Source organism: Chenopodium quinoa, unplaced genomic scaffold (genome assembly GCF_001683475.1).
Source record: "Chenopodium quinoa cultivar QQ74 unplaced genomic scaffold, ASM168347v1, whole genome shotgun sequence".
NCBI classification, from domain to species: Eukaryota; Viridiplantae; Streptophyta; class Magnoliopsida; order Caryophyllales; family Amaranthaceae; genus Chenopodium; species Chenopodium quinoa.
Window position 1 is genome coordinate 1,952,405 of NW_018743212.1, and position 25,439 is coordinate 1,977,843.

A 25,439-nucleotide genomic window follows, 5' to 3' on the forward strand; every position below is an offset into this window, starting at 1 on the left:
TTTTTCCCAAAAACTTTATTTACTTGTCACTTATTTATTCCACGAACAAACCCTACACTAATACTTTTATTTTTATTAAACGCTCAATATCTCCTCCTCCTCGATCTAAACTTTTATTTTTATTTAAACGCTCAATAGGTACAGTTATGAGTTCTTCAATGACTCATTATGATATTCTATAAAATTTGGCAAGGAAGATTAAATAGAAAACATCTTACAAATCTGATCTAGAATAGCACTATCTAATGCTTGTTCCTTGGATGTTTTCATATTCTTGACATCTATAAAGGTCAGGGGTTATTGGGTTTGCTTTTTCTCCAGAGCATTCGGTGTAGATGGAATAGGCAGTTGACATTATTTCTCTAGTCTTAGTCGTCAAAAAGTCAAGACCACTCTATTGCCAAAATGAATAGCAGGGACTATACCCTTTGAATCCTTTGTCTGGTGGCCTTCAAGCTTCAACCTTAACAGCCTCCAGTGCCCATTGGGAGCAATGCTTGTATGCCATGTCGTTCGTAAACTTTTACCAGTAATTGGTTTGCTACTCAGCAATGCTAGAATGCCATGAAATGCTCCTAGGTCATCCTGCAAGTCAACCTGTAATTTAGATGTCATTTTAGATATTAAGTATGCAAGCTTTAGAAGATAAGCTACAAATTATCTGATGCTAAATGACAACTCAGCGAAGTTGTCAGAATGCTTATGCAATTAACGCTTCAAAAGCTGTGTAAAGGACTAAAATATAAGGTGATACGCTGCACAAGCTATAGCTTTTGATCCGTGCAATTAACGCTTCAAAGCTATGTAAAGGACTAAAATATAACCCCTCGAAAAAAAAGGATTAAAATACAAGGCGATACGCTGCACAAGCTATAGCTTTTGATTAAAAGTTTCACTAATAGCTGACTTTCTTGTACATTATCAGTATCTTAATTCAGATTTTAGCTCGAATTACAAACATTTACCTCTTAATCGCGATACTCCAACAGCAACATTAGCAAGGGCGCCATTAACAGCTTTAGCAAATGCGGGAGTTTCAGCTAGTGACACCCTGGCAGCTGTGGGCACAAAATCTATCAGCATTTCCCCAAAGCAAACCACCAGTGGTTTATCATCCTCCGCTTGACCATTTGTACCTACAAAAAAAAAAAAAAAAACCCATATACTTCAACTCATAAACAATCATACTAATCAGTTATACATGGCTATCACATAAAATTTTCCATACAAACATCATATTAATAGGACAAATTTTAATAGAAATAAAATAAAGAAAAGTGAACAGGAATAAAAAGGTTTTCAAAAGATTAATCCTAGCAATTTGATTCAATAATCAATTTAGACTAAAAAAAATAGTAGAGAGCATGAAATTTTAGTGCTGAACATGGCTATGATAAACAGGAGGAAATAACAAATCAGAAAAAGATGAAAGGACCATAAAAGGCAAGTATACCAGATTTAACAACTCCACAAACTACTCCCCAAATTGATGCATGCCGTGTAACAGGTATTGTAAGTTGGAGATGAATCTTCCATTTGTTTTGTAGCAATAGAACTATATACCATTAAGTTCAGGTAATTATTAACTAATTACTCATATATACACATAAACCAATTTCCAGTAATTGCTCAAATCAATCAATCCTACTTCATACTTTGTACTACATTACTTTGCACTAAGTAAACACACAATACTATAACGCTTATTATGTGTTGAATTTAGACAAACATCTTATCAAAGTCGCTTGCTTCCTCCAGATTTGACAACTTTGTCCAAAACAACTGGATCATCATTTTTGCTGATATTGCTTCATAATATGATCATTAATATCAAGTTTCAGCATCAAACCAACTCAGGAAATTTTTTTATCACTGTGAAATCATTAAACTTATAAATCAATCAATCAAAACTTATAACACTACCTTAATGTCCGGCCAATATGTTATTTAAGAATTCTCTATTTTTTTGCATCAAAATCCTTTTGCTTAGACCTTAATTCCATTTTCTCTTCTACATAATCAAAGCAGTATTATTTTGACTCAAATGAGAGAAAAAATATCAATGATTTTAGATTCCAGTTCTGCAAACACAAATTAGTTCTAACTAAAAATCAATGTATAATAATTTCACAAAATACAATTAACTCAAATGAGAGAACAAATGCAGTATCAGTACCACAGCAGTGAGAAACTTAATGGTTGTGGACAATCTAATACTCTGCAACAACGCAAATTAGTGATGGATAAGAATGAGTGTCATAGCTTTAAAACTAAATTTTAGAAAATGGCCTGGAAAAATCACAAAATCAATCAAAATAAGTTAACATTCTAGCATAATTCGAACACCCCAAACTACAAACTACATATCACTCATATACTCAGCAGTTTGCCCCAAAAGGTGGATAATTCTCACACATAATAGCATTTAGGCACTACAAATCATCATTCCGAAAAAAAGGCACCTCAAATTATCCCAAATAATTCTCACATCATTTGTGTCTCTCCCAATCTTTAATGCCAAAAAATTTTCACCCAAATCAATTTTAAAATTTCCAAGGAAAACCTAGATGGAAATGTCCAGTAAAATATATACCTGCGAACATCTTGAGTAGCAACTTCAAGGTCAGGGTATGGGAAATCGGAGCACGAGGTTGGTCAGCAAGGGACATCGCCTGCAATTCCGAATTGCTGGAATTCGTTGCTGCTCCACTGCCATGTATACGTCAGACTCCCACAAATTTATTTATTTTTAATTGCTTCAACTTCTTTTGAGGCATGTATAAAGTTGAGAAGAAATAAGAACATGCCTAATTTGCACAAAATGGAATGAAGAAGACACAAAGAAAAGGGAAGAGGAGAGACAACACATGAAAGGGGAGGAGAGAGAGTAAAGCTAATAGGCCTTACATTCTCATAATTGTCATAGGTATTGTAACCATCAACCATGAAAAATATACCATAGCGCCCCTCCAGCACAGCACATGATGATCCTGATCCTCGCCACCATGTGCAAGTTCAACCTATATATGCCCATCCCGGCATATCCTATTCCAAATAGCAAGATCCTACATCAGAAGAGTTTACCAATACTCATCTATCAGCATGTCTACTTCAGGTCTAGCTTAAGCAAAGCCTGCAATAATATATCGCAATCAAACATTAAAACTAAATTAACCTGATTAGCAGCAACCCAGGAATGATTAATGGCTACAGCACCTGTCAAAAAAGCAGCAAAAATAGCAAGAGCTTTCAGCAAATCAGTCTCTCTCTCTCTCTCTCTCATGATTATATGAACACTTCAAAAAAATCACTCACTTATATCTATCATGACACTACTATAAGGTTGAAATTTTTATTCTTAAGGAGATCCTAATCGGCCTTACATTCTCATAATTGTCACATAACCACGTTGATTAAGTAATTACAGTTAATGAAAGAAGCAAGCTTGTCCCAATCTAATGATTGAGTTGTCCTTCCCCCTTCTTGCTCACTCTGTTTCTCTTTCCCTTTAGTTTTTTCTTTCACTAACTCGTCTTTTATGATTTTGAGCATTAAAGATAGATAGTTTTAAAAAAGTATTATCATCTCCTTAATCAATTACAGTCTAAAAAGTATCCCCCTCCATTTATTTCCCCAAACTCTCTCTTCCTTTTTCTCGGACTCAATTTCTTTCTCCTTCTCCTTGCTCCTCCTTGTAATGTTACATATTTTTACTAATTTATTGAAAGCTTATGTTATCAAGTAAAATATTGTTGAAATTTTATTGTATATTTTCATACTATCAACATTTTAAATTTTTTACTAATATATAATTATAAAAATTACAATTAAAGTTGTGTATCGACAAACGTGCTAGTCAAAATGTAGCAATTTTTTTTTGAAACAAAAGAAATATTAGCCATGAGCAAAATTCATCAATCGACATAAATATATCAAGCTATGTGGGAGTCGAACCCACATACTGTACAGGATAGCACATTGCTCTACCAATTAAGCTAATAGCCTTCCAATTCACATGAATCAATATAATGTAATTTTTGATATCCAACTATCCCAAAACAAACAATTTTCATAACATTCCATAGTAATAAAGAAAACAGTAACAAAGAAAATGTATGCAATATTTATGTGCAATCATCCTATCTCAGGTCCTATCAATTAATTAATCATAATCACAAAAAAATTAATAAAAATAAAATAAAATAAAAATAAAAATAAAAAATAAAAAAATAAAGCAAATATCAACATAGTGAATCACAAGAACAACCCTCATAAAGCAAATATCAACATAGTGAATCACAAGCAAATATCTCTAGTAATTTTATGAAAATAATGTATAATACACATGCTCATGTCATATTAAAATAAAACCATTGAAGGTAAACTATTTTAGACAGAGGTTTATATTTCTTGAAACAAAAAATAAAAAAATAAAAATCTGCAAAGGTAATTTTCTATTTTCCTAGAAAGCAAAACAAGGCCAGTGAAAAGGTCATAAACCCTTTCCCCGGTTGACCCATGAACCATCCCTTCCCTCAAGATATTTGTCGTGCATATTTGTATAGAGAGGTCCTCCTTAAATTCCAACGCAAGACCTTATTTTTTTTATATAAATCCTCATCAAATCAACCAAATAACTTTCATGAATAATGTGCATGCTATTCGCAATTGATTTAAGGCATCAGCAAATTAAGAGGAAGAATTGCTTCACTCAATTTTGAGCAGGCTGTAATCTATTTTAGTCACATTGGCAATCATATGCTAACAACCCACAACAACTCATGTTTAAGCCAAAATAATCCTGAGCTAAAATACATCCAATAAACCAACCAATGTCTCTTCGGTTAGAGATAAGAAGAGCGTGTTCGTATTCACTTTAAAAGTAATACTGTATAAATGAAGCTTATCCTCAAAAGTAATTTAATGAAATGCTAGACATTCCACCCATAAAAACAAAGTGTTACAGTAAAATTAAATAATGAAATTTTCATGTAAAAAGCTAAACTTATTGGAGCAAGGACAGCAAACTAATAATAATTACTATGTACAACATGTCAACATATAAGATATGCAAAGATATAACTCTTACAAGCCACATTAAGAAAAAAGTAATCCCATTCCTAGGTAGGATGACATAGATTTTCCAAAACCGTGTTATTTCATTCTTAAATACAAGTTATGAAACATAAAAAGGAAGAGCAAATAGAAGAGAGACATAGAGATCGAGGAAGAGAAAGGGAGAGTTTTGGAAAATAATGGTGAAAAAAAATTAAGAAACATAGTTAAGAACTAAGGAATCCCATTCCTATTTGACAGGTGAACCATCCATCAAAATATAATTTTCTCTATTGAAATATGAACAAAACTTACAAATTGAGGAGCATTACACATTTCCACCGAAGAAATTAAAGCAAATCGACTTCATCGGTACTGTCAAACAGCTCTCTCTTCATATAGCAATAGCTGCCAACAATTAAAATCTAATGTCATGACTCATGAGTAATCTTTTCCCTATTCCTACGCATGGAACACTTGCTCAAGTTCTTAATATAAGCCTTCAGAATACCTACTTACAAGACCACAAATCCAGATGAAAGATCCAAACCTTAGTATGATGCTCCCTCTCACACTATTAAAAATTTCAAGAACATAACCTACAGAGACCAGGCTATCGCACAGAAATGAAAATGGTAAAAACTCTTCAGAATAATTAACTAAATTAACCCTTAGTAAGTTATAGAAAGAGAAATATAAGCAGCTTTCATTTAAAGCAATTATTCCCTTCCATATTCAACAATAAGGAGAACAAAATACTGGATGATTCACGAAGTTTTTAATAGGATCAACAATCTTATAATCACACAGAGTACCCAATTAGCTACTTTCGAAAGATCACCATACTTCATACTAATAAACTCAAAGAGAATCACCTGGGAATTTCCTAACAACAAAACTGAGTACAATTATTATTATTATTAAACAAATACATAACAAGGATAACATAGCCTAAAAACTGTTTAACCATATGCTTGAACCAAACCCATTCCAAAACAATAGAGTAAATATAACATTTATCTCAAAATCAATTTGCGTATGAGCAAAATAGAATGGGAAGTGTTGCTATAAGCCCTCTTGTTGGAATTTTATGTGCCGAAGTAGTAGTGGGTTTTTGGTTTAGAGATGGATTTATGCTTGATAATATTGGGAGACAAAAGAAGAGAGTGATAAAGTGATAATATGATGATTTTCTTTGATGTGTTTGATTATTATTCTCAACATGTTACATGTCATGGTATTTATAGATGTCTTACAACTCTTTAGAGATTTCTAGCTTAGGTTAGTCTAGATTTTTCTAATATATTTTCTCCTAGATTTTTCTTAGGTAGCTTCTACACACTTTAGATATTTTTACATAATACTTCCTAGATTTTTATAAACTACCCTTTAGATATTTATTTTACAAAATATTCTAGGTTTTTCTTGATTAATATTTTTTAATACAAGTAATGAATTCAACAAATTTTGTAAAGTACAAGGAATTAAAAAGGAGCTCACAGTCCGACACACACCACAACAAAATGGTGTTGCGGAAAGGAGAAACAGGACAATTGCTGAAATGGCTCGAAGTATGATGCAAGGAAAAAATCTACCTAAATATTTTTGGGCCGAAGCAGTCTACACATCAAACGAAAGCCAAGAGTTGAGCACCTCAAAGTTTTCGGGTGCATTGCATATGCCCACATCCCGAAGGAGAATCGGGATAAGTTAGATGGAAAAGGAGAAATATGTATCTTCATTGGATACAGTAACGAGTCTAAAGGTTATCGTCTATATCAGCCCGGGTCCAAGAAGTTGATCATTTCGAGAGATGTCATCTTCGACAAAGGAGCACAATGCCACTGGAACGAGAACACTTCATACCTCTAGCAAGCATTCCACCAACAAGCCCAGATCAAGGTGAAGGCCCAAGTCAATCACCAACACAATCAACATCACAATCAACATCAGGTACATCATCACCAAGTAGTCCAAGACCTTCATCAAGGAGTCTAAGTTCACCATCAAGCTCAAGACCAACTCAAGAATCAAGTCCAACACAAGAAGTTCGAAGATCATATCGAGACCGGCGCCGCCCAAGCTATTTAGAAAACTACGAGTGCAATCATGCAATCATGGCGCTCTTCACAAGTGAACAACAAAACTTTCAAGAAGCTGCCGAGAAGAACAAGAAGACAAGGATCGAAGCCATGGACGAAGAAATCAGAATGATCAAGAAGAACAAGACTTGGGAGCTTGTAGACAAGCCTCAAGACAAGGATGTAATCGACCTCAAATGGGTCTAAATGATCAAGTACCATGAAGATGGCTCCATCCAAAAACACAAGGCACGTCTCGTAGCAAAAGGATACTCACAACAACCAGGAATCGACTACAACGAGACATACGCCCCTGTAGTCCGCATGGAGACAATCAGGTTAGTTCTCGCTCTTGCTGCACAATTCAAGTTACAAGTTTATCAATTAGATGTCAAGTCAGCATTTCTCAACGGGGAGCTAAAAGAAGAAGTGTATGTTGAGCAACCTAAAGGATACCTCTTCAAAGGCAAAGAAGATAAAGTATATCGCCTTCGAAAAGCTCTGTATGGGCTCAAGCAAGCTCCCCGAGCATGGAATAGCAAAATAGATGGCTATCTTTATCAAAACGGATTTACAAAAAGCCCAAGTGAGCCATCACTCTACATTAAGACCCATGGGCCAAGAGATTTTCTCATCTTATGTCTATATGTAGATGATCTCATCTACATAGGCACTAATCCAAGGTTAATAGAAGAATTCAAGAAGGCTATGATGTTAGAATTTGAAATGACAGACCTCGGAGAAATGAAGTACTTCCTAGGCATGCAAGTGAAGCAAAGACCAGAAGGATTTCTCTCAGAAGAGAAATATGCAGAAGTTATGCTTAAGAAATTCAACATGAGAGATTGTAAGCCAATGGCTACACCAATGGCTACAGATGAGAAGCTCTCCAAGAATGATGGCAAAGAAAAAGTGGATGCATCACTCTACCGAAGTTTGGTCGGATCTCTCATTTATCTAACAAACACGAGACCCGACATTGTTCATGCAGTCAGCGTCATTTCAAGGTTTATGAGTGAGCCAAGCAAAGCTCACTTAGCAGCAACAAAAAGGATTCTCCGGTATATCAAAGGAACGAAAAGCCATGGAATCATGTACAAGTCAGAAATCGACTACAAACTTGCATGTGTAACAGTGACTAGGCTAGAAGCATCGATGATCGAAGAAGCACGAGTGGGTACGTGTTCCAGTTAGGATCCAAGTCTGTTTCATGGTCATCAAAGAAACAAGCAACAGTAGCACTATCTTCATCAGAAGCAGAATACATATAAGCTACAAGCGCGGCATGTGAAGCAGTGTGGCTAAGGAGAATTCTAAAAGATCTACAACACGACACAGAAGATCCAACCACCGTCTACTATGACAGTATGTCAGCCATAGCAATGACAAAGAATCCAGTCTTCTATAGTCGTACAAAGCATATCGAGATACGACACCACTTCATCAGAGAGTTGGTAGAGATCGAGCTACAATTTTGCAAGACAGGAGAGCAACTCGAGATATCTTTATCAAGGCACTTCCAACGGATAAATTCCTCCATTTTGTAAGAGAACTCGGTGTTCAAGTTTTTCAAGTTTGAGGTGGAGTGTTAAAAAATATTAATCTAGAAAAACATAGAATATTTTGTAAAATAAATATCTAAAGGGTAGTCTAGAAAAATCTAGGAAGTATTATGTAAAAATATCTATGTAAAAAAATCTAAAGTGTGTAGAAACTACCTAAGAAAAATCTAGGAGAAAATATCTTAGAAAAATCTAGACTAACCTAAGCTAGAAATCTCTAGAGAGTTGTAAGACATCTATAAATACCATGACATGTAACATGTTGAGAATAATAATCAAACACATCAAATAAAATCATCATATTATCACATTATCAAGCATAAATCCATCTCTAAACCAAAAATCCACTACTACTTCCGCACATAAAATTCCAACACCTCTCTGGATTGTTATAAGCAACGCGTAAAACACAAACAACAATATCTCCCAACTTCCTCTACCCATATCAAGAATTTGCTTAATGGTGCTCTCCAAATTGCTCTCTTCCCAAAAAAAAAAAAATAAAATAAAATAAAAAAATTGCTCTCTGCAAGGACATTCGATACAGCCTGGCCATAGACATTTGTGTCCCCTCTGCTAACAAAAGTTAAGTTAGAATTTATACATAAATTCTATACTTTTGTGATTTATATGGAAAAGACCATCGTGAATGTCACCACATTCTCTAATTGTCTATGTCGTAAAATTACAAAAGGCAATTGTAAGCACAATAACAAAAGTCATGTATCATATAATCCTAGCTTTTTATAGTATTTAACAGTAATAATTGAAATCAGAGCCATATAATCCTAGCTTTTTCTAGTATGGTGCAACTGATTCGGGCAACAGCTGCCCCCTTGTAATTTGTTGTGATTAAATGATAGAAGGCATGAAGGATCGGAGGATGTGAAGGGAGGTGGTTGTTTTGTGGAGTATGTGGACTTTGGCAGCCATAATTAGTGGCAGGTGAATGTGGTGAATAGTGATGGCTGCCAAAGTTTCCCAAAAAAAAACATGGTTGCTACTGAGTTAGTGAGAAATATTTGGGAAGATGGAGGATGATCACAAAATTAAAAAGAAAATTAACCAATTTGAAGTAGACACGCCACTCTAATTACTTGTTAAACATGTAAATATAAAGCTAAGACTATTTTGAGAAGGCTAGTCCTATATTTGGGATTATTTTCAATTATTTTATAGTTAGGATTAAAATGAGAAGGTAAGTAATAATTGGGATTAATGATGTGAATTTTTCCTATAAAATACCTAATATGATACTATGCGATATTGAAAATTCATATATGTTTACATACCAAATAAAATTTTGGTGAATAGTCATAATCACTAAAAATCATCTCACTTGAATTCTCTTATATTGTAAAAATAACTATTGTCAAAATAAAATTGCATAATTAAAATATTCTAAGCTTAAAACAAGAAAAAAAAACTTATTATGTGAGAAATAAAAACGACTAAGTCTTGTGTACAACGGGTCTACGTTAATTTATCGTAAAACGGGTTAAAGTTATGTTAAAAGTACTTACCCTTTATACCGCAAAAGTTATTATTTTTCTATTAATAAATTTTATCTTACAAAAAACTTATAAGAGAGATTGATATATACACCCGGGTGTACCATACACCCATGACTATTTTGTCTCATTTTGATGATTGTTTTTCATTTAATCATCAAATGAAGAGCAAAAACTAATCTTAGGTTAGTTGAGAGTACAGTGCATCCGGGTGTATATAACAAATTCTACAAGTATCAGATTAATTACATTAGTCTTTATAGTATGTAATCACGTATCTATAAGAAATTACACATTAAAATAAAATTTAAACCAACGACAAATTAAAAGTTACCCTTTACGTGATTAAAGTTACCATAAAAATAGTTAAAATTACGCTCAAACTGACCGTTTTACAATAAAATTAATGTACACCCGTTGTACACAAGACTTAGTCAATAAAAACTTCTAGAATTCTTTTTGAATATAATGACTACTATCATCTGTAACACATATGCATCAAAATCCCTTACAATTCAAAGTGGAATCTCGATTTTGATAACTTTGATATAAATTATTACTATAAAAAAATAACATTCATTAAGATATCTTTATTTAATTACAATTTTAATAAATCATTTAATAATCCCTCTATTTTTTAAAGTGCGCACCACTTTAATCGGCACAATTTTTTAGGAGATTGAATTGAATTCTATAAATAATAGGCACAAAGAAATTGATACATTGTACGAGTATAAAATTTCATAGTATCAACCCTTGAAGCTTATGTGTTTTCTTATTTCATGCCCCCTCGATTAACCCTTAGCGCACAGCTGTTATTTGTCAGCAAATAAATAGGATGGAAAAAAGTACCACTACATACAAAATAGGTTACATATGATAGGTATTTTGTTGGAAAATATTCAACCTATAGGATGACAAAAAGTACCACTACATGCATAATAGGCAAAAAATAGTATTATTAAGACAACTTATACTTTAATGGTATATTGTTATACATGCATAATAGTTTACAAAAATATTTGTCTAATAAAAATCCCAAATTGCCCTCCTATATGCTTGTCTAATATATAGGTGCACTCTGCCCCCTCCACCTTATAAAGTAAATCTGACACCTATGATTCGGGATTTTCTTTGAGAATATAAAAAGGAGAAAAAAGAAAATTAATCTATGATTTTCGCAATGTTAATTAGCCGATTAGTTTTTATTTTATGATTTCTAATTCCCAACTTTTATGCATCTAAATAATTTAAGTTATACTCAATTTAATATATGTATTTTTTTTTTTTTAATTTAGGTTAATCTTATTTGTCTGTTTTATCGTTAATTATTTCGTTTGTCCATCTAAGAAAATTGTGTTGGTTTGATTTAATTATATTTGTCGATCTTATTATAATTGTGTTTATTTAAATTAATTTTGCTTGTTGATCTGAACATAATTGTGTTCTTTCAACTTAATTTCGTTTGTCAATTTAAAAATGTGATTGGATAAAGAAAGGAGAATGATAAAAACGCGAGAAAAAAAAAGTTCATAAGTTTGAGATACATCACTTTGAGGGTGGGGATTCCATTACCCTTTGTCCTACTTCTAAATTGTCTAGCTCGTTAACCTGGGTCAGGAGGACATGTGAGAGGTTCTGACTCGATAGAGCTTTTCTTTTTTCCAACCAAAAAAAAAAAAATAAAAAAAATACACGTAATCTTGTAAAAATTAGTGCTATCACGGAGTATGACTAGCTTTTCTGTCTTTTCATACATGTTTTAATTTTAGTATGTGAAGAATGCATTGAGTTATATCAATATGGATGTTTGTAAAAAAAAAATTATATCCACCCGGGTGCAAAGTGCACCCAACGTATTTTCGATTTATTTAATACTTTTTTTTGTGATTTTAAAATCTTAGAATGAAAAAAAAAATTAAAAATATAAAAAATAAATAAAAAAATAAAATCAAATAGATAAAAAACTACTTTTTGATTCATCAACCTCTATGTGCACCCCAGTATATATAAATTGTGTTCCATGTTTGTTACTACTTGCTAGCATACGTAGCTAAGTAATTAATGTAATCTTGTACTACTTCATATGATTGCACCAATAATTAGAATGGGATAATTGGATGTAATAATTTAAAAGATCATTATATACTTAATATGATTATCCAAAGATCATAATTGATTTAGATCTTAGCTGATACTTCCAGTAATATACTAACGTATAAAGGTACCCAAATCATCACATTGAGAGCAAAAAATAAGTAAAAGGGAAGTAACACAACTCCTAGTGTATACATGCACTATCCTAATATCATACCATTTCAAAGCTTTTATACAAATCATGGACCTACAAAAATATTTCATCGTTTTTTCCCTCCTTATTTCTCTATCAAGTGCAACCTGGTCGATTTTTGCGTGGCAGATTTAAGTTATCCTGTTACACCCGCGGGATATCCTTGTAAGAATCCTACTAACGTTACAGCTGATGATTTTGTTTATTCGGGTCTAAATGGTGCAAAAAATGTGTCAAAACTCTTCGTAGCCTCATTAAGTGCTGCAATTGATCAGACATTCCCGGCTTTAAATGGTCTAGGCCTTTCCATCTCCCGAGTGGACATCGAGGTGGGTGGAGTTGTTCCACTCCATTCACATCGTGTGTCCGAACTCGTGTACGTGATCGAGGGCACAATTACCTCCGGCTTTATAGGCTCAGATAACACCGCGTACTATAAAACATTGAACAAGGGGGATATCATTATCCTACCACAAGCAGCATACCATTTCGTCATAAATAGTGGCAATTCTACTGCCGTTGCAATTGCTACTTAAACAGTTCAAATCCTGATGTGCGCGTTCTTACAACATCTATAGCCGCAAACAACTTACCTATGAATCTTATTCAGAAGATCACTTTGCTGGATGCTAATCAAATCCAAGAGTTGAAGAAAATATTTCGGGGGTACCAATTAATAATATATGTATGTATATATATGAAGTACGGAGTAATAATTATCAAACTGTACGTGTACACAAGTTGTATTTCATCAATTCCTTGTACTTCGATTTAAGTTACATCATAGTCGAATAAATAAATATGCATAAGTTTTTTCCTTTTTTATTCGAATTGAAATTTCTGATCATAAAATAGTATGGATCGGACCAACAATTCTTCATTACCTACATTTTTTTTTCTATTTTGTATATAAAATAATATAAGTAGAGTAAAATTAAATATCCATTTTGATTTATGAGCAACCTACCCAAACATCTTCTGGCATTGAGCCATTAAGATGATTTAACCTCCCTAAGTACTAATTTTTTATATTTTTTTGTTCTCTCTGATTTTTAATAGATCGTCTTTGGTTATTTACTACTCTACTATTTAATTTATTTTTCAAGAATTGGATTAAAATAGTTATCGTTTATAGCATGAATGTTTGACTTTCTTCATGTATCAAAATGTTTGGACTTTTGTTTGATTTGTTGCTCCAATTTAATCCATTCATATTTTTAATTATATTCTAAAAAGGAAATAATTTTTAATTGATTTTTTTCTTTCTAATTGAAAATCAAGCTCCTAATTAATTAGCTTCCTATCCAATTATGTCTTCATTTTAATTTCTTGCCATATATTTACTACTACAAATTAACTCCCTATGAGTATTGAATATATGTTAATTTATTTTCTCGGATCTTTTGTCGTCCGAATTGGGAAATGTGTGATTTAAATTATCCTTTTTTTTTAAAGACAATATTTAAATTATTCTAAAACTACTGTATAATTTAACTTAGCTTTGATCATTTAAAAAAAAAAAAAAAAAAAAATTAGCTTTGATCATGTCAATTGTAATTTTTCTTTTTCCCGTAATTATGGTTGTGTATCGTATGTAAAAACATTAAATTGACTGAATTTTATTTAAAATTTCTTCTTCTAAATTGGCTAGCAATTGTATGTCTATTGAGGGGTCATTTTGATTATTAAACTAGAGAGACTAGAATGAATAGGAATGAAATCTCATAGTATATTACGTCAAAAAAAATAAAAAAATCTCATAGTATATGGAGGTATGAATTTTAAATCCCGTAATATTTTTGAACGTCTATAACCTATCGTACATAAACACTTAGTCTAAAGACTTAACCACTTAGTCATTATTGGTACTCCAATGAGTCCAATCCATCCATTACAATTACAATGTATCTTCATTAGAATCATGATACATATGATATGGATCGGAATAGCAAAAATAAATGGATCAATAATTCCTACTTCGTATATGGTATAAAATAAACAAATTGATATGAAAATCTTTTTGTTAAGGGAAAAAATTATTGTTTCTTTTCATCATTAAAAAATTGCACTAATTTTGGATGCATTATTTATTATAATGGAGGTAATTTGTATAATACTCCGTATAATTTATGATTTGCAATATGAAAATTAAGAAAGATCATCACATGAATTAGCTAATATAACTGTATTAGATATTTGCAAAAAAAGAAAAAAACTGTTATATCACTCCTTAATTAGGAGATACGTTTTCTTTATTACCACTATATATAGGAACATAAGTCCTTACACTAAGAGAATATAAACCAACAATACATAATTTCCCAAAAAATTCATACAAATCATCATGGAACTACAAAAAAAATTTCTTCTTCGTTTTTCTCTTAATTTCTCAATCATATTCAACAAGTGTTGTTGATTTTTGTGTGGCGGACTTAAAGCTTCCAGGTGGACCGGCAGGATACCCTTGTAGAAATCCCGCTGACCTTACGGTTGATGATTTTACTTTTTCGGGTCTAGCCACTCCAGGTTACGGGTCAAATATTTTCAAACTTGGGATAAATGAAGCATTTGATGTCACATTCCCAGCCATGAATGGTCTAGGTATTTCCGTCCTTCGAGCAGACATTGGTGTGGGTGGAGTCGTACCACTCCACTCACACCGAGTGACAGAACTTATCTACATGGTCGAGGGTAGTATGATTACCGGTTTTATAAATACGGATAACAAACCGTATTTTAAAACATTGAACAAGGGCGATATTATGATCATACCACAAGGGTCTTACCATTTTTCGGTTAACAACGGCACGACTCCGGCCGTTGCTACTGCTACGTTTAATAGTGCAAATCCTGGCATACACATTGCTACATTATCTATTGCAGCAAACAACTTACCCACTGATCTTATTCAGAAGATTACTTTGTTGGATGCTAATCAAATTCATGAGTTGAAGAAGATATTTGGCGGCACTAATTAATTTATTAGAGTATATTTATGCTTTTTTTTTTTAATCAAAGTTTTGAGATACACAAATTGTATTTCATGTATTCTGGTTTCAGCTAAGTCATAAATAATAAATTTATAAAAGGGCACTTGCATGTTTTGAATTTTGATTATTGTTCCATTTTGTTGGATGTGGATTATAAATTTTTTGCAAAGGAAAAAAAAGTCAAAGTATAACGGAAGGGAAAATGAGTCAAAGTATAACAATGGAGGTCAAAGTAACATATATATTTCAAAAATGAGTCAAAGTATAACAAGTTTGAGTGTTTTACTGTTTGACCACTCTCCTATTCAAGATTAATCAAAGATACTCCGTATTAAAGTAATGATAATATATCACTCCGTATTGATCATAATTTAGAGGATGTCCTTTTAAAATGTCATCATAAATATTCTTCAACAAAAAAACTCATCATAATAGAATACATCTCTACTTTCTTCCTAAAATTGTTAATTTAATTTAGAATAATCAATCCCACGTGGCCCCTTTCCCCATATTAAGTCACTGTAACCAACGACAATACCTTTCTTCCCCTAAATTACCATCAAAGTAAGGGACAATTTCAACTTATCAATCTTTAAGCATTTCCTAAACTAGATTGATAATAATGGTCTAATGGACTGACATATCGTTTTCTCCATAGCAGTATGATATTATTTGATTTGGACCATTATTTGAAATAGGGTAACGGTGTTGGTTTTGGACTAACTTTAGTATTTTATCCATACCTTACTTAAGATCTAGAAATGATATTGACTTAATTCCAATTCCAATTGGGTTGAAAGGTAGACTTCTATATATTTTAACAATGTATTATTTGTCTTAATCTGAGTTTGAGATCAAAAGTTATGACAAAAACAAAAAACGCAAAAAAACTGAAAAATTAGGAATTTCAAAATTCTAGGCATTTTTTCCCAAGAATTTTGAAAAATTAGGCGTTTGGCCTCCACCTAAAAATTTAAATAGGTAAAAAAATTACGACTTTAACTCCGACAATGAGTTCGATGATCTTGCCCTCGTTTGGTGGTAGTTTGTTGCGAGGAGAATATGTTAGATTGAGTTAGAGGAAAGAAAAATATTCTGTCAAAAAAAAAAGAGGAAAGAAAAATATAAAATACATGCCCGTATAATTTGTTCATCTATATTCAAATGCGGGCATTACCGAATTAAATGAGAGTGTCATTTAACTTTTCACAAAAAAATCAAGTGTTTTTTATTTTTAAGGAAAAAAAATCACGAAGGCGCGTTTTTTTTTTCTCAGAAGGAAAGTAGCAAAAGGAAAATCGTTGACGCCTCCACCACTCCAAACACTCATCCTCCGTCGCTACCGGCGGTCGGTGTCGGTGACGTCGGCGCCACCACTCTCTCTCCATCCGGAAACCCCTTCACTACTTTCTAGGTCAGTTAATTTCTTCATCTCTTCCTCATTTGATCGAATTCAGGTTAAAAGATTTCCAAATTTTCAATACAGTTTGTTAATCATATACTTAAATTTTCATTTTAATTTAATCCTTTTGTTCATTGATTACGTGATTTTTGTGTTGATTTGGAAGGATTTAGGGTTGATTTTTGAGAAATTTGGGGCTAATTTACTACACATTGATTGAAATTTTGCCGATTAGGGTTTTCGATTTATTTATGTTTCATTGATTTGAGTAATTGCATTGTTGGTAGAATTTGAATATGAGTGATAATTATTTTTGTTCAACATAGGTGTGAATTCGTTGGTGTGAAGATGCTTCAAATTCGTCTAAATAAAGGTTCATCACTAGAAGGTAGCACTGGAACAAAATTGTTGCCTGGGGAGTCTGTGAATGTTGCTTGCCCTGATCACCTTGTTCTTGCTGACCTTCCTGTTGCCAAGGGTCTCGGTTCAGCTACCTCTGCTTCGTTTGTGAAGATTGTGGGCCGTCGTTCTCGACGACAGCTTGCTGAGCGAGTCCACTTTTGTGTTCGTTGTGATTTCCCTATTGCAATTTATGGCCGCTTGGTACGTTCTTTGTTCATCAACTTGTTATGAGTTTATCGAAAATTATCTGAAATGTCGTATGGTTGTATATTTACTCTGTTCAATAATGGTGATTAATGAGTTCTTAGATGAGATTTTGAGTTATTTTTTAAATTATATATTCACCTAGTGGCATCAAGTTGGGTAAAGAATTGGTTTATATAAGAAATTGTTTTATCTTTATGTCTATTATTAAGAGTTTTCAGCTTAGGATGCTTCATTGTTTCACTGTGTGTGCTGAGGGATTGATTTCTCGACCTTGTGTAGTCTGATACCCATGTAAAGGCTGTACTTTAGAGTTTAACCCTTCTTTATTTGCCTTATTACTCAGGTAACAAATGTACGCATCATTTCTCTTGGTTCAGGGATGAGTGGGTTGCTGGTGGTTTACGATGTTTCCTTTAGTTGTCAGAGCTCAAAAGTGAACCAATTACCTAATAAATTTTACTAGATTCTTTTGGGTTAGGAGATAGTTTGTTCTGTAACCAACAATTATTTTTTGTGTGCAGCATAACTTTCAATTACATATTAGGGAGTCGATACTTCTGTTGTGTGTTAAAGGTCCTGTGGTGAGTGATAATTGATAAGGCATAGAAAGGTTGTACGGAGGTTTTCTCTCAAATTATGTTTTACAAGCATTTCTTAGAACTATCTAAACTGGATTTTACACTATGGTTTAAGGACTGAAATGTAAGTAGACTTGGGTCAACTGCAATGTGAAAGTAGCCATGTAGTAGGTGTTTGACTTAAAAGCTGTTTTGGGTAATTATTGTTTAAACTGCACCGTGCTATTTTCTGCTTACTATCCTGTTCTGTGTTTTTGGGATTCATAACGGCTATGATACTTTTGTGGTTTTTGCAGAGTCCATGCGAGCATGCTTTCTGTCTTGATTGTGCTAGGAGTGACTCAATTTGCTATCTGTAAGTGCTTATAGCTTTCGAATTATTGGTTGGCTTTTATGATGGATCCTGTAAATGTTTTTTGTGCTGAATGATATGATCATTCTATTACACTCATAATCATGAATTATAGATCAATTATTACAGATGGCGTGGTTTTCATTATACTTTAGTTGATGCTGAGGAAATGTCATTGTCTTCAATTGTGAGAATGTAGTGATTAGTGAAGCTAGTTGCATAAAGTGTAGACAACATTGACCTTATGTGTAACTTAATCTCTAACACTGAATCACTGATGCCATTCAATTATAGTATTTTCCAAGCTAATGACTTGTTGCATATGTTAAAATTTAGTGCATTCTCCTAGTCTTTAAGTGCTTGTTTGGTAGGTGGTTTAATGGCAGTGGTGGTAGTAAAGTTATGTGTGGCCTCCCCAAATTTCATTTTCAATGTAAAAGTGGAGAATTCTAACATTTCTAGGCTTTTTGCCTAGAGCATGAACATAATTAATAAATATATATAGCATCTTTGAGTTGTCTAAGGTGGGATACTTGTGTGGAACTTTGGACAATTTGCACTTCAGGAAATTTATCTTTATCCCTTGGAGAAATCTTGACCCTTGTGAAACATTGCTGGGAAGGGGGTGTTTGCAACTCAGTCTCAAGAGTAGTAAGTAAAATCTCAAAGAAGTAGATTGGAATTTTTAGCCCTGACAGGCCCATGCACATGCCAGGATTTGAAATATTCTAAAAATATTGTGAGTATTACATAGCTATGTGAAATATTCTAAAAATATTGTGAGTATTACTCAGTCTCAGAGTAGTCATAGCACTCATAGCTGTCTTTTGAAATCTTTTATTTCGCCTCAGGTGCCTGTGTTGGATACTTGGTTATTTAATGCTCTATAAATGGGTACGGACTATGGACATCTGACAATTTTTTTTGGACCAAAAAACATGCAATGTATTCATATAAAAGACTGAGTCAAGACCTATAGTCCTAGAATTATTTCCGTATATGGCAGTCATTCGAGTCTCTGAGAGTAGTAGTTTAGAGATAAGAATATTAATGAGTAAACGAGGATGATGAGTAGTGTGTAAAAGTGAAGAATTGTAAAGAGTGGCTCCTTGGAGTCTTGTTGAGCTTTTAACTTCCCCTTTTTTTAAAAGGCTTCATGTCTTATCTGCTGGATACTTGGTTATTTTATGCTCATGACATGGGTATGGACATTTGGCCCTTTTTATGGACCAAAAATCATGCAAAATTCTCATATAATTGACCGAGTCCAACTCCTAGAATCTTAGAAATGTTTCTGTATACAGCATTATTCAAGTCATGGAGTAGTTTAGAAAAAAAGAATACTAATGAGGTAATGAGTAATGGAGGACGATGAATAGTGTATGAGAGTGAAGGATTGTAAAGAGTGGCTCCTTGGAGTTTTGTTGAGCATTAATCTCCCGTTTTAAAGGCTTCATATCTCATGCAATCAATAATCATCCTCAGGCATGTAAGGAGTATAGACAAATTAAGATGTATTTGCCTGTGAAGAAACCAGTGTTGTGTACAGAGGTACATCATTTTTGTACATAAAAAGATTGATCTTAGAGAATCATTTCATACGAAGAGAAAAAGTGTGTTGCATTCATGTCAGCAGAGCAAATGCATTTTGACGAACGTTCAATGTATGCGTAATCATACATGTGCATGCAATATTGCATGATTAAATAGATTTAGTTTGTCCACAGAGTTGAGCTAATATAATTAGAACTGGTAGCACGAAGAGTCAAAAATACCTATTTCAGTGAAGATCTGTTTAAGTTAGAATTTGAGAAAAATGATTAAAGCCTTGCTAATAATTTCATTTTCTTACAAATTATTCTATTTGTTTTGTACGAAGTAAATACTGAGTAACACCATAATAGAAGTTATTCTAGGAATGCAAAATTTCCATTTAAACTCATCTGTTCCTCTTATTAATGTTTATGCAATTTATAAGAATGGCATTGCTGGTAATCAACCTTCCCTTTTCTTCATAATTTTCGGGCTCTTTAATTTCAATTTTTAACCACTTTACCTATTTCATTGCTTTCAACTTTAGTTTTGTGACGGTTGAAGCAGCAAACTCGGATTTTGCTAGAACCTGTGAACTTAAAAGAAAGTAAACACGACTAATCCTGATCAAGAGATCACTTTGGTCTCTGAAATCCTGCATTATAAAATAACATCAATTGTCCAGACTTTTGAGTCCATGTCATTGTGAATATGAAGATTAAGGCTCTATTGCCCATACCTTATGTTCACTTATTTTATGTTCATACTTCATATAATATAATTAGGGCTATTAAATACAGATAAGATAAAGTTCTAGCCTTCTAGGTCTAATAAGTTCAGATAATATGAGTTTTAAGGTCAGGGCTTTATACTCCCTGCCTTATTATCACTTATTTCCGGTCTAACAAGCTCATATAAGGTTAGCTCACGGCTAATAGCTTCAGACAAGATCAGGTTCAAGGTTTATAGGTTTAGACAAGATAAGGCTAATAGGTTCGGTCAAGATAAGTTCAGGTTTAATAAGTTCATATAAGATAAGTTTAGTTATGAATATAATTTCAGGGCTAATTAGTTCCCATAAGAATAGTGAAATTCAGGTGAAAAAATTGCTACTTAAATGGTTAATCGGGTCTCTATATCATACATTCGAAATATTTAGCAGTTGTATATTGATTGTCCTCTTTTTTTCAGTAGATAATTTATGTAATAGTCTTGATGGGATTTTCTGGGTAGTTCTGTTTGTTCCTATGAGGTCATAGAAGCATTACAGGACAAACTTGATAGAGTAGAAATTCTTATGTACTCTTGGAGTATAGTCTTCTGGTAGTGCCAATTTGTGCTCATTTGGAAACATTGGGGATAAGGGAGAGGGGAATAAATGGGCTCTGAGATGGGGACAGAGGCAGTATATACTGAACAACTTGTTTGTGACAGATGTGATGAACGAATCCAGAAGATCCAAACGATCAAAATGATGGAGGGAATCTTCATTTGTGCTGCTCCTCACTGCCTCAAGTCATTTCTGAAAAAGTCTGATTTTGAGTCTCACATACATGAAAACCATGCTGACTTGCTTCAGCCTAATATGAAAAGAGAAGAGATGAGTGAACCAGAGGGATCAAATTCTAAGCCCTCTTCGACATTAGATACAACACTTCGAGGTCCACCAAGGCCTGGTTTCCCTCCTAGTGCAAATCATCAGGTGAATGATCGTGAAGATAAAGCCCGCCGCCAGCAACCTAGAGACCAGCCTCCTCTTAGACCACTTATGCAGCCAAAGCCACCACCGTTCTATGGACAAGCCCATCCTTCTGACCCTCAATCCGACAACCGCCCCATGGGCTTTGATGGGTCGGGCCAACCTCGGATGCAACAGCAGAATGGTGATTCACAGGGTGGAACACAGGATTTTGGCCAGTTTTCAGACAAGCAGCAACAAGGAATCCTGCCTGATCCTCATCGTGAGTACTCAATGATGTACCCCCAACAGCCACCTAATTTCGCAATGCCTGTTAATGCAAACCCAATGATGATGGGCCCGCCTCCATTTGGCTTTTCTCCTTTCCCATCTGATGCAGCACCACCCTTTTATAACACTCCAGGTTCCTATGAGGTAGCACGATCAGACTCCACTGGGGATGGTGGATCTGAGCAAGGGTCAGTATTGGGTTTTGCTCCAGGACCTGGGCCTGTTAATTTCCAAGAAAATTATCCCCGTCCTTGGAATGGGGGCCCTGCTAATGTTCCTTTCGAAAATGTCCAAGGTGGGCAAGGTTTGTTGTCAGCCCCGCAAGGCATGCCACCGCCTCCACCTCCACCAGGGCCACCACCTCCTCACTTGGTGCAACATAAACATGGGTACTTTTCAGGTGAGATGAGTAATGATGGAAAGAACTACAGATGGCAATCAGAGAGACGTGATGGTTTTGGAAGTAGCCAGGACTAGTGCAAGTTTCCTGCTTATTATGCTGTATTATGCGCTTTTCATTTTTTTTTTTGGATAATGCAATAACTTTTGCTTTTTTAGACTCGTAGTATTAGTGTTTTCTGTTCGTTATTGGCATTTGTTTTTTTTACTGCTTTGGTATATATATTGGCAATGCTTGCTAGGTATGTGGCATATGCCATGGTTCAGCCTGATGCTAGTTTTGGACAAGAAATATTAGGCTGGAAGATGTTTACAGTTCATTATAAACAGGGAGAAAATCACCCCGAATAGATGAACAATTTGCCAATAACAATAGTTTTTTGGAATTTCTTCCACACAACCGTGATAGTTTCGTGTTCATTTATTTCCGAAACTTTTATTCTAATACTTAAGTTTATGTTGTACGAGGAGATCAAAAGAAAGGAAAAGGTAACAGCCACAATGCTAGTTCTGATCTCATTTTAGTTTTGATATGACAAAACAAAAGTCATGACCTACACTTGTATGATGAACTATACTAAATACATGATCGAAACTATTAGTTATTGAAAATTCTATTTTACACTCTACTTTATTTACAAGAAAAATACACTCATTGGTGTGAACCGTTAAGGGCAACCCGTGCATCATAATAACAAAACACTCCCTACATACAAATTAATTAAAACATAAGGAGTATTCCATTTCAAATTAATATCATATAGTTTAACAGATAAAATGGAAAGTGTTCTTTACTTCACCTTTCAATATGAGATGCATAATACTCGCTTACTTGCACTTAACAATAACAAAGGGAAGCAGACAATAGAAGACTTGTATATGCTCAACTAATGTCAACTCATCATAATTTGATAAATTTTACTATCATAATATTGAATAATATGATAAATTAGCTGGTTGTATAATATCTGGATTTGATTTAGATGGCCACATTATTTTGTGGGGTTTCCAATAAAAACGGACATATTAAGAGAAATGGGTCACATGGGCTAATGTTTGAGAAAACATGTATCTGACTGACCAATTGTAGCCAAAAATGAGTCAACCCACATGTACAATATGAGTGATGTTAAGAGGAATAAGCAATGTGGTCTGCCAACTGTTTCTAATATAAGGAACATTTTCCCATTCATTATAACTCCAACCACATGAATCAGATCACATTCTAATTCAATTAGAGAGAAAGGCATATGAAAAATAACAACAATGTCTGTGAAAGAATGTATCATTTTTATTTCATTTTTGGTGTCTTGAATTGGTACCAACATGGTGGGGGAATATTACAACGTTTGTAGTTCGGATTGGTCGTTCACGAAGTCAAACAATATAAAATAGGTTTATCGTGAATGAATGGAGTACTGTTAGATATATGAAATATCGGAAAATATTGGAGCAACATGCATGTGATATACTCCGTATCTAGTACTTAGTCAACAATCAACTTTATCAGATTGTTTATGTAAATACTCCGTACTTAATACTAGCAGAATAGTCAAACAACAAATATCAACCCTCTTAATTTAATCGATTGGCCAAATATGCAAAGTATATAGGCTAATCGTTAAATTCTAAACGAGTTGAGCTCAAGTATTTTGTTATCCAAGAGTTTGATATTTGTGTTTTCTAATTACCTGTTATTGTTCTTCTGCATTATAGGAAAGAGATGTCAAATAAAAGGGATGCTACAAATGTAACAAATGAATTAATAGATTCCTCGTTAAGTTGTGTCAAAAACGTGAGTTTAACACTCCTTTACACCATACTTTTTTATTTTTATTTTTTTATTTTCTAATTTTTTATGAACCAACTTGTGAATGTACATGATTGTTTTATACTTTTTCTTGTTGATAAGGAAATTGGTAAGAATATTGTGTTCTAGAAGAGAGTAACAATATGCTTGGAACTATGTAACTATCAAGAAGTTTGGTAGTTGCATAATGTATAAAATGCGAGGCAAAAATAAAATAATTATTAAATAATATTAATAACTTGTATTGAGCGTAATTAAAGACATACGAAGTATTACAATTACAAATGATGTGGAGAACTTGCCTTAGACAAAACTCTTATCTTGCTACATACTATTATACTAGGCTAAGGCCTAATTAATTCTTCAGTTGATAGTTTTTTGGTGCAAATTCTTCATTTGATAGTTATAGTACTAATAAACATAAAATTTGGTGATTTTAATACCTCAAATTTAGCCAAAAGCCATATATACAGGAGTATCATTAGCCACCTTTTTTTAAAAAAAAACTTTCTTTGGGTAAAGAAATATTATTAATTCATAAAAAGGTGAAAACTAATTATATAACCTTATAATCTTAATGGAAATTGTTCATTAAGTGCAAATCAAGCAAAGCCTTAAAGTAACTGAGATAGATAATTAAAATAAAGAAAAATTGTTAATAACTACTATAAAATAGGGGAAAAATAAAAGATCCTTAGCATTTGGATGGATGCTTTCACCAAGTTGGCAGTATGTGCTAGTATTAAGGCCAGCCAAACAGGCCCATCTCTCACTGCCTTAGAAGTTTCCTACAAATCATTTTTCTAAGGAAATCCCACATCGAATCACCTTGTAAATAGTGTTTTGTCCTAATAAATAGTCGACCAAATCTATAAATCAATACTTTTTTTAAAAAAATTATTTCTCTCAATCATAGAATAAAGCATGTTCATATTTATATGGTACGCTATTATTTTGTATGGAGTAGAGCATTTTAAATTAAGAATGAAGATTTTGATTTACCATGTTCAAGATGATAGTTGTTAAAAGTGGATATTTTTGTTTTTTATCCAAAAATAACATTTTGTGAGATGGAAGAAATAATGTTAGATTAGTTACTTTGAATTACCATTATCTATTGAGGAAAAAGACGCGAGAAGAAAAGAGGTTGCAGCTTGAAGGAATATGTTAATGGACAACAAGTTTACTATATAAGAGTAGAACTTCGAAATCTATGTTTAATTTACGAGGATAAAACAATTACAAAAGAACTACAAGTTTACTAAGGTGCTTTTTTAGATGTTTAAGCCATCTATTGT

The 25,439-nt window shown here is 33.3% G+C and overlaps 2 protein-coding genes and 1 pseudogene across 11 annotated transcripts; 2 read left to right on the forward strand and 1 right to left on the reverse strand.

Annotated features, from left to right (window-relative positions):
* On the reverse strand, window positions 1-6,277 carry LOC110734349 (probable fructokinase-7). Of its 10 annotated transcripts, none has more exons than XM_021914473.1 (6): window positions 5,567-6,272; window positions 3,176-5,463; window positions 2,908-3,065; window positions 2,594-2,709; window positions 966-1,136; window positions 1-597 (listed from the first exon to the last, which is right to left on the reverse strand). In XM_021914473.1, exons 3-6 carry the CDS (start codon window positions 2,958-2,960, stop codon window positions 593-595), a joined length of 345 nt encoding a protein of 114 aa, XP_021770165.1. In that variant the 5' UTR covers window positions 2,961-3,065; window positions 3,176-5,463; window positions 5,567-6,272; the 3' UTR covers window positions 1-592. The 10 variants fall into 10 exon arrangements, 7 of the variants coding, with proteins under 7 accessions (XP_021770165.1, XP_021770168.1, XP_021770164.1 ...); XM_021914476.1 differs by having other exon boundaries at window positions 2,908-3,045; window positions 3,176-3,216; window positions 5,371-6,272; XM_021914472.1 differs by having other exon boundaries at window positions 3,176-3,216; window positions 5,371-6,272.
* A 6,270-nt stretch (window positions 6,278-12,547) lies between these two features.
* LOC110734602 lies at window positions 12,548-15,558 on the forward strand (annotated as a pseudogene).
* Window positions 15,559-16,326: 768 nt separating this feature from the next.
* Window positions 16,327-22,597, forward strand: LOC110734350 (E3 ubiquitin-protein ligase Hakai-like). The gene is made up of 4 exons (XM_021914479.1): window positions 16,327-16,903; window positions 17,218-17,494; window positions 18,375-18,433; window positions 21,398-22,597. The coding sequence occupies exons 2-4, from the start codon at window positions 17,240-17,242 to the stop codon at window positions 22,407-22,409; spliced, it is 1,326 nt and encodes a 441-aa protein (XP_021770171.1). The 5' UTR covers window positions 16,327-16,903; window positions 17,218-17,239; the 3' UTR covers window positions 22,410-22,597.
* Window positions 22,598-25,439: the final 2,842 nt, after the last annotated feature.